Genomic DNA, 10,300 nt, shown 5'->3' with positions numbered 1-10,300 from the left:
AGGGGTGAAAGGTTAACAGGAAGCGGGACCAGCGCTGACACAGCTTTGGTATGAAGCCTGGACAATGCCCAGGTGCTCCCACTGACAGGTCCATGATGCACCTCGGTCATTTTCCTTTTAGAAGGCACTCCTGGATATGGTGAGTATTTGTAGTGGTGATGGTTTTAAACATGCAGCTGAAACTGTTTGTTTCTGGTTTTATCTTCAAGTGGGTTTACTGTTTTGTTCTGTTTTTTTCCCCAGAAGTTAATTTAAAACACATGAAGTTGTGTATTAGCACGCGCACAGTTTGTGCACATGTTTGTTGATTTTATAGCATGGTTAGAGTTCCCTTAGGTCTAGCCTAGCCCAGCCTTGTGGCATTTTTGTCCCGAGCTTGGCTCAGATGTGTTTGGGGAAATTTATTGTTTAATGGGCCAGACATTTCCTGTCATTTTCTCCCACACTAAATGCTTCAGTTGATCCATAAATGTGAGAGCGAGTCAGGAATAGTGCACACACACACACACACACACACACACGCTCTCAGTGGGTGCTCTAACACTTAGACCCCTTTTTGAGTGCTGGAAAAATATTTTGATAAAAGGGCCGTGCTGTTAGGTTTTTATTGCTGTTGTTTTGATTAGTCATACTTAGGATGGCTATCTTATGGGAATAGTTGCCTCCCAGCTATGTTCAAACTGGGAGGGACACAGCAGTCAGTGATGTCATTAGAGTGGGCTGTTGGGATATGAGCAGCATTCTTATTTCCAGTGGTTTGACTTTCTCATCCTAATCATGCATAAGAGATTTAATGTCAGTGCACTCAGAAAAGGACTGATGTCTTATTTATTTATTGATCTTCTAGCTTCACCACGTTTTTGGTATGGTGCACAGTATTTTAGGATTATCCTGGTGTAAACTGGTGCATGATGCATGTAAAAGCAGAGGGATAATTCGGTTGACATATCTGCTTATTTTGCACAGCATGTGCATGATAAATGCATGAAATAGATGTCGAATCTAAAACCCCGCCATGAACTGAGTGTATTGTTCGCCTTAATATTGCAAACATGGGACCATTTAGTGACATTTCCAGCAGAGACAGTGAAAATTCTGTAGACGTGGAAAGAGCACAGAAGAATAAATGTGATGAAGCAGATGGATGCGATACACGCAAGCGTGTCCACCCAGCTAGTGAGACATACGTATACAAACACACACTTGCATGCACACACAGGGTTTGCTTTCCAGTCAGGTAGCGGATTACAAAAGCAGTACCTCCTTGGTAACACTGTACATGCACATACTGTAAACAGATACACAGCAAAACATCCTGGTTCCTTCTTCTTCTTCTTTCCACATACACTGAAGAGATTATCATGCATGCAATGTCAGGTTGTGTAAACATAGCCTGGGACTATAGGGGCCTATTGTGTAAAGATTAAGTGAGTTAGCCTGTAAGTGGTAAGACGCTGTACATTACCATCCAAGCCTGTCTTAGGTTTTTGCATTTTCATTTGCACCTAGTTTACTCTCTTGTTGCTTCACCTGAAATTCACAAGCCACAAATGATAAACAATCATAAATAATCAAAGCTATTACAGGTATTTGTATAATCTTCCATGGGTGAGATTCTTTGATTTATTGGAGCAAAATCTCACTAATGCGGTTCACAGTCTGCTGGAATGCACTGCGGTGCTGAATTGGATGGATGTAGCAAATATCGTGACAGTGTTGGACAATTCACGCCTGTCACAGTTGTCAGAGACTTGTATCTGAAAATGGGCGATGTGCTTGTCAGACTCGGTTTATACCTCAGGCAGGATTCCCCCCTCTTTCTCTACAGCAGTAAATCTATTTGAGTGATATGTTGGTGTGTGAGTGAAGAGGAGCTATTCATTGCACCGTGATAATGGACACATCCCCTTCTCTGCGTGTTAAACCTGTGGCATACGAGTCAAGAAGCACTGAGAGAAGAAGGCTGATAAAGATTAAAAAGATAAATCCATTCCTGTCTAAAATATGAATTCATATATGCACTCACCCACACGCGAATACGTAACTGGATTCGTTGAACCTTTAAATGCTAAAATAACGCATTTGAGCAGATGCGACTCACTGCACAAGCCATGGAAGAACATTATGCACCCTCTCTTTCTCTCTCCCTCTTTCTGCCTCCTCACTGCATTATTGTCAGGTTATTTTTACTTTTTGCATCTGTATCGATCACCGTGCTTCCAGCCTCTGTATACCTGAAGTTAAAATACCCAGGCTCTCGAGAGCTGTGCAGTAACTGCTCCGTCCTGCAATGTTTGACTGTGCTGGGTGTTGCCCACAGGCCCACAATGAATAAACTGAGATGTATGATTGTCTAAACTTCATTAAACACTAACCAGAAAGGAAATGAAAAGTGTGTGTAGTAATCCAATTAAGTGAATCCAGCGCCTCACAGGCTGGGGAGAGAGAATAGACAAGGCTATATTTAGAACATGGGCTGGAAATGAATTGCTGCATCGCTTTTCTCTGTTCCTCCCTCTGCTTTACATTGGTGGTGTGTACTGTCACTGTCAGATATTACTGTACTGTCAAATATTACATTTTTGAGGGGTATTTAAAAAAAAAAAAATGCAAGCAGTTGGAGGACATCAGGTCTCATTCCCTTCCATTTCTCCCTCCTGTCCTTAACTGTCGTTGTCCCCGAGGGTGGCTACCTCAGATGTACCGCATTTTGTCAGTAAGATAACAAGACACAAGACATTGTTATCTCATTTCTTTGAGGCCTTCTCCCACTGCACATTGTCATTGATTCTGGGCCAATCCCAGCTAAACTTTAGATTGCTTTCTATCACTCTGAGTTACTTTGCTGGGACTGAGGCAGAGATTTTAAAATGGGCTTTTTGGAGGCTGCAGAGACCTGCTGTCACTTTTGGGGAGACAAAGTCATCAGTCACTGGCGTCCCGGAGAACAGGAGTATATGTATGTATGTGTGTGTGTGTGGGAGAGAGAGAGAAATACAGCGTTACTGCTCACCTACAGCATCAATCTTTGCCAGCCTACTGTGCAGTGTGATGCTGATATATTCAGCCTTATTAAAAGCTCTCCCAATTCACTCCCCCCTATAAAGGCCACACAGTTTAACACGGTTTCTTCTTCACACATTTTCTCACGCCGCATTCTTTCTACCTGCTTTGGATCGGTGTATGGTGAATGAAATGATTGATAACTGCTCCTGGCTTGTATGCAACTCAGATTATTTTGCATTTTACAGTGCAAATCAGAGCATTAGGAAAAGAAAAATACTAGCTATAGTCTGTGCCAAGAAAGCTGTGACCCAGCAGTGTAACAGGATATTATTGAATGGTGTCTCTTGAAGCAGAAATCTACCAGGTTCTTCTCTGCACTGCTGGTTATATTTTAATGATATTGGCTGCTACGGTTTGCATACACAAATGCATCTTAAATCGATTGTAAATTTTAAGCTTAGCTAGTCTACAGGGTGCTTTGCAGCACGGTTGCCGTTCATGCACAGACACACTCATGTACCAGCGCCTACAGAGCTGCCATGTAAGGTTCTTGCCTGCCATTAGGATCAACTGGGGCCTCTGTGCCTTGCCTTAAGGACACTTGGATGCATGTGGATGGGTAGGGGGGAGCCAACCTTGCGATTAGTGGACAAGCTGCTCCACAACCTGAGCCACGTCTGCCCCAGAGCAAATAATAAAATAACCAATTTCAAATGCATCAAGTCAACGTGATGACCTGTTATAACTTGTCTGCACTCTCAGCCATACAGAGAAGCCAGCAGCTGCATATCTGACAGCCCAGTCAGGCCAAAAAATCTATGACTATTTAATTAATCTACAGTGCAAAAGCAGATCGGTTGGCAAACACCTACGACAAAAGGGCTGAATTATTATTGTATCTAGTCTCTGCTCATATAAAAGTCATACATTGTGCAAGCATTCCTTTAGTAAGAATTTAGTTGGAGCTTTGCCATCCCAGCTTGAATATAAACTTCCTTGAAGCCTGGCTGACATGTTTTTACTGATATATTTGAGGTTCTCTGTTTGGCACACGCTGCTGCGGAGTTAAAGACTCAACAGCAGTGTTTCCATCTCTCTGTTGGAGAAATTTCATTTAGCCCCTTTTTTGAATTGCTAAATGATCATTATTTCACAGCTATTTTCCCAGGACATCTTGCTGTTGGTGCGTGTTTGTCAGAGCACACACAGTGACTCAGTCAGTACTGGCAGTCTTGAGATTTTCTTTTTCCCCAGCCTTCCACTTGCTTCATCATCCAATGTATCTTTCACACATTGCTGCTCCTGGATTTCTCATTGTGTTATGCTGCCTCTTATTCACGGTTGATCCCTTTCTCCTGTGTGTAATACAGCAACTCCTCATGTGTTACATGAAATATACCCAAAGAGATGCAGTCCATGACAACTAGCGTCCAAAGGCGCTCTTGTTGTTGTTCATTACAGCATCGCACAGCCAAAAGCACGCCTTCACTTTGGCAGACAACAATGGGCTAACGCATTTTAGCTGCATTGGCAGTATTAAAATTATTTAATCAATTATCAATTTTATCCAGGCCAGACAAATAAAATGAGTCAACCTTTGTCTGTTTGCTGAGTTAATGATGGACTGCTTTCAGCATTTAAAAAATGATTGAATAATCATATGCCATTTGTATCTTTGCATTAATATTCTGGTGGGTGATAAAACAAAAAATGCACTCACAGTATTTAGTGTGTTGGTCTTTTCAGCTTTGAACTTTAAATACAGCTCTCAACTGGAAATATACACAGATATGATTTTGATTAATAGACACAGATCAAGGGACAGGGAGATTATCTATCTATCTGTCTATCTGTCTGACTCTTTTGTTTTGGCCTGTTGACTGTACAAAAGATGGAATGTTAAGATTTGGGCTCAAGGCAACTATAATTAGCACTTTCTTACTTCCGTTGTCCTTCATGCTACACAGCCTATTGACAAAGGTCCTTCACCGCTCACTGTTCCATGATCATTTTTTTTTCTTGACATTCAAATGTCATTGTGATTCAAAAGTGCTGATGGCAAAAAACAAAGAAATTAGGAAATATCATTATAGCTTTGTACGTCACTGTTTGACCTAAACAAAACCTCTCTTTTGCCAGCAGATGTTATCAGGCTCAGGCCCTTTCCTGGATGAACAAAGCCGCCCTCTGCGGCAGCTCGTTATAAACTGTCAGCGCAGCTAAAAACAAACACTTGTAATGAAAGAAAAAGATGTGGAGAATAGAAGGTGTGTTGGGGTCAAGGGTCATATGGCTTCCATTTCTTGGCTGCTTGTTTTTGTTATTTAATGATTAACCCCTTGTAGGTTTTCATTGCCAAATAGGTGTTTAGTAATCCATAAAAATTATGCTAATTTTCAGTTCTTAGTCACCCCATCAGCCGGGTCTAATTGAGACACCTCCCTTGCGATGCGTATCGTAGACATAGGAGACGGACACATCACACACGTACTGGGAGTTACCTCATATTAGCAGGAAAACATGTTGATGACGGAGTTTGTCTCTGGGGGGAATTGCTCGTGACGATGATGGGGATTAGGATTGCCATGATGACGGCAGCATTTATGAGGAGGCATAGAAACAGATTAGGAGGATTTAGGCTGAGAGGGAGTCCCCTCACACTCACACACACACATTCTTGCATGCGCACATACCTGACTGGATTTGGAAATATTACAGACACAAGCAGTTTTGTTATTTCAACTAATTCCAATCCCAAGACAAAGGAAGGTGAAGTTGGTTGTTGAGATGTATTTCTGGGTTGTTGTTTGTTTGTTTTTTTCTATATTACTATATTTTGCTATATTATAAAGCTGAGCAACAAGTAACATTCAGGCCCACATAAAACCACTAACCTGGACAGTCAAAATTTTACTGCAATGACTTGTTACAGATTTTCGGTTTCAGTTTTATTGGTGCATTGAGTCAGAGATCCTTTACAGGGGCTGCACATCCATTCTCTTTTTATAACCAGTAAACTAAACAGACAAAACAGTCTACATAATGTGCCTTTCTCGGTATTCTCATAAACACTGGCATTTTATGAATGTATTTGTTGAGTGCGTCCTTTGAGGGAACTCCCACTTGCACAATCCAAACTGTTACATTTCTCATCCATCCGGTAAGACAGACTCTCACTCGCGGGGTGGAGATTAACACTCTCGCAGCAGGAAAGGAATGAACGTGGACACTGAGCGAATTTGTGACAACACTACCTGCACATGTTCTCTATTTAACTTGGTACACAAGGCAAGCGCTGAAGCTGTCTGTTAGAGACTTTCTGCCTTTGTGTCTTCTCTAAATAAGTAAAAATCAGCCTAGTTTCTTTGTGCCCTGACAGTATTTACTAAGCCATTAAAGAAGCCTATGTAAGCATTATGCATTTGCATTAGTACCACTACAGACTTGTAATTTTTGACAGTGCAGCTCAGCAGTCTTTACTGTGAGAGGGACAAAGTAAAGGCAGGAACATGTTCAAGAGAAGAGCCTGTTTTTTAAGTGTAGGCTTTGGAAGTTTTAAGCTTTGAACTGGAGCAAATTTGGGTTTTTGTTAAAAACTTGTTTAAAATAATTGAAGATTTTTCAGTTATTTATCCATCCAGGCAGTCTGTTGCTTCTGCTAGTCTTAGAATTAGGAATAGTTGAACTAATAAAGCTGTTAAATTAGTTCATGCTCCCAGATGTGGTGACTGTTTCCTCCCTGTTAATTTAGTTGTTGTTATTTAGGAGATTTGCAACAGCCTAAACCAGAAACTGTCCAGCAGCATTACTGTTGTGTGTACTAAAAGTGCATGAATAGCTGTTTCAGTATTTCAGGTTTCATTTGCTTTAACTGCATTATCACATAAGCCATTTTCTGCCATGCAAACTGCCAGTTAAACTTCAGTGAGCTGAGTGAGGCTTGCAATCCTGCACAGTGGACAACACCTGGATAGATCCATGCTGCTGTCTCTAAATTTAGACCTTAATAGCCAAGTCTTTGGGCCTGGCAACACACTGTTGAGTTGTCCCATTTTGAGCTTTTTTTCAATATCTTTGTCGCTTAGAAATCAGCCGACTTTACACATCTTGCTGATCCAAGCCTGCATACTGGGTTGTCTTCAAAGCATGGTTTAGTTAAAGTATTTACTTTGCTAATTTTAAGCTGCAACATAACTCACAGAAGCTTTTCAAGACAAGGCTTAGTTCCTTTTGTCTTGCTGAATTTGAAGTGGTAGTCCTTATTGTTCGCTATTTGAACTGCAAACACAGTCGTGGTCTGCAGTTCATTAACCCTTCATGTAAGGTTAACAAGATCCCATCAACCATTTCTGGAGATTAGAGCTGTTTGTGTGAAAGGGAAGGCGTACCTAATAAACTTCATATGAGGAGAGACTATAATTAAGCTAGCCGCTCTGACGCTAGTGTTCCCTGGGTATGTTTTGAGGAACAGCTTAACCTGGATAATCTCTTACGGAGGGCATCCTTGGCGTATACTGGCAGGGGATCCCTTACATACGTAAATATGTGGCCTCGGCTCTTACTTACTCTCAACAGCGTAGTGATGTCATCAGGGTTTTAATGAGGGATTATTCTGACATCACCGGGACTGCTGCCAAGTTAAGCCTATTAGCCTCACCATGTGCTTGAGGTGCGCTAGAGCTGGAGTTGTGACCCTCTGTGTGTGTGTGTGTGTGTGTGTGTGTGATATGTAGGAGCTTATTGAGCAAGCTGTGCAGGACATGGGCATTTGCATTATCCTCCATCTATTCATCTTCCCATTAATGTGTCCTTCAAAAAAAACTGCCTCAGCTTGCCAGCCAAAACAGTATCTGTGATGTCCATAGCTGAGTCTCTACTGAGTGGTTTTGAATTAACAACATAGCTGGTCAACAGCCATGACAATGAAAAGCACTTCAAGACCCATATCATAATATTATTACTCAATATGTATTGTCAGTACACACTGGCATACTGCCCAAAGCACACAAAGGCTCATGGAAGTCATACCCAAAACAAATTTTATGTCAGCGCTTTGTTCTATTGTTCTAACGCACGGCAGCAAGCGTCACTGAGAAAAACCACTTTTGAGATTAATAGTTAGTGCTGTGATCACATTTGGACTGTACAAGCAAAGGCTACTTAAACTGTTTGTTTGTTTTTTCCAGATTATAAAACCGCTAAATAGCATCAGCCTTAATTGTAAACAGTTGTCTTTGTTGGGGTTGCAGCCAACAGACTAGTGACTAAGTCTGTGCACCACAGCTGTTTCTAACAATGGAATATTAAAACCCCTGATGATATATCAACAACAGCTCCATGCCTGCAAGCCTAACCCCAAAATGTTTGTGGAACTTTTTTATGGAGACAATGTATTATAAATGTATGCGATAAATGCTTCTATGTAGGGCTGGGCGATATGACCCAAAATTCATATCTCGATATTTTTTAGCTGGATGGCGATATAAGATATATATCTCGATATTTTTTTTAAAGCCATAAAGTAAGAACAAAAAGAGAGTTCTTAGTCAAAGCTGTGTCCCAGATGTCACACAGGCACTTTTATTAACATACAGCATAGATGTACATGAAAAAAACTACTCAAAAATAAATTATGAGCATTTATTAAAAATAATGCTCCATAAATAAAAGAAAAGTATGTTGTTTTTGTCCATAACAAAAAGCTCACAATTGTGCAGTCAAAATATAAACTAAAAGACGCTGAGCATAATAACAAAGACAGACAGATTTCACAGGTGCTCTGTTCCCAACTTCTACTGCGTGACTGACAGCCTGGAGTTTGAAATCCGCTTCAGGTGCCATTTATGGTCCTTATACACACACAATACGGTAATATTACGTTGAAGCACAGTGCGTATTACTACGCGAGGCTCCTCGGTAGCCGTAATGCTCCGACAATCCATCAAGCGGTGCAGCTCCGTAGCTTACCAAAGTCGTACTAAAACATTTTTTGACAGATTGCTGAGCGCCGTGTTCCACATAAAATCGGTTCGCGGTCATCAAGCACAACCAGAATTCATACATAAGGCGCGCTGTCGATTTTTGAGAAAATGAAAGGATTTTAGGCTGTGCAGCCCCTGTGGGCTGCATGGCGTTAGCGTGGTTAGCTCGTTAGCACGTTGACGCCGTCCAGCCCCACGCACGGAGCGATGCGCAGTAACTCGTTAACGGAGATTTGCCGTGTTCATCTTGTCGCTGCCTGAAGGTGAAGCTATGGGGGAGGAGGGGGAGTTGTGTTCAGTGAAGGAGAGGCGAGGCGGAGTAACGTTGCGTAAAGACAAAAGTGGACGAAAGAGAGGCAAACTTGTGGCTCCACAACTATAATTATAACGTATATATCGATATAAAGGATATGGTCACATCTTATATCTCGTATAAAAATATATCGATATTTTTAAAAAACTCGATATATCGCCCAGCCCTACTTCTATGTGAAATATATAGAGAGAGGTATTTCTTTCAATCTTGATCCTTCCTTAATCTGCAATGTGTGGGAGCACATGTAAAAAGAAAATTAAAAGTTTTGCCTGTGAAAGAAGAAATAAATGGTAGATATCATCCACATGTTTTATTTTACAGAGGTGGAACATGTAACTAACCCACAGCAATGAGTAACCTGTGTCCTGAACATATTAGACTGCCCCATTTTTCTTAAACTGTAATAGACACACAATATCAGTCATTGTGCACACAGGCTCCCTACTTTAAACCCCTTTATATTTAGATTAGACACTTCTTTGTTTCATTACACCTAACAAGAAGATCCTTTGTCTTAAATGGAGACTACAGGTAAACTGACACTTCATTTAGAACTACCATCTTAAAGCAAGTGGCAGTTCATCCAAGTGTTACTACCCTAACCTTTAGGGACAATATACGTTACCCATAAGATCAGCTTCCAAAAAGATAAAGATTGGGCTAGTTTCAGAGAAACGTGCAATCATAGCAAGACGACATTTTCGGGGTGTCTACACTATTATCGTGTGCATTTGACATTGTTCATTGCACGTTGTCCTTTGTGTATTTGCAAAAGTCAAAACATGTCTTGCAAAACTGCAACATTGCGAAACACGATATGATGGTAATGTTGCGATGGTGGTGTCAAAACCTGTGTACCACCCACCCCTGCCTGAAGGAAGAGTAGTATTTGTTGTACTTGCAGGTGTTAAATGTCTAAATATGCCTGTTTCAGATATAGTTTGGACGCTGAGACACAATTAGTCAGTCTACATGAAATCATAAGAAAAGACCTTCT

The 10,300-nt window shown here is 41.0% G+C and overlaps 1 protein-coding gene across 4 annotated transcripts in view; it reads left to right on the top strand.

The window, feature by feature from the left end:
• pde4d (phosphodiesterase 4D, cAMP-specific) overlaps positions 1-10,300 on the top strand; it is a 211,326-nt gene that overhangs the window by 155,781 nt on the left and 45,245 nt on the right. The window contains exon 1 of one of the 4 annotated variants that reach the window (XM_084947258.1): positions 1-139. This exon is cut by the window's left edge and continues 2,074 nt beyond it. The exons of the other annotated variants lie outside the window; for them this stretch is intronic. Coding sequence (XP_084803384.1) covers positions 51-139 — 89 coding nt within the window. The 5' untranslated portion in view covers positions 1-50. The remainder of the gene's footprint in view (positions 140-10,300) is intronic. 4 annotated transcript variants of the gene reach the window in all.

The sequence above is a fragment of the Perissodus microlepis genome, chromosome 12 (genome assembly GCF_051167445.1).
Source record: "Perissodus microlepis isolate ML-2025 ecotype Zambia chromosome 12, ASM5116744v1, whole genome shotgun sequence".
Lineage (NCBI taxonomy): Eukaryota > Metazoa > Chordata > Actinopteri > Cichliformes > Cichlidae > Perissodus > Perissodus microlepis.
This window is presented reverse-complemented; position numbering and strand designations above follow the sequence as displayed.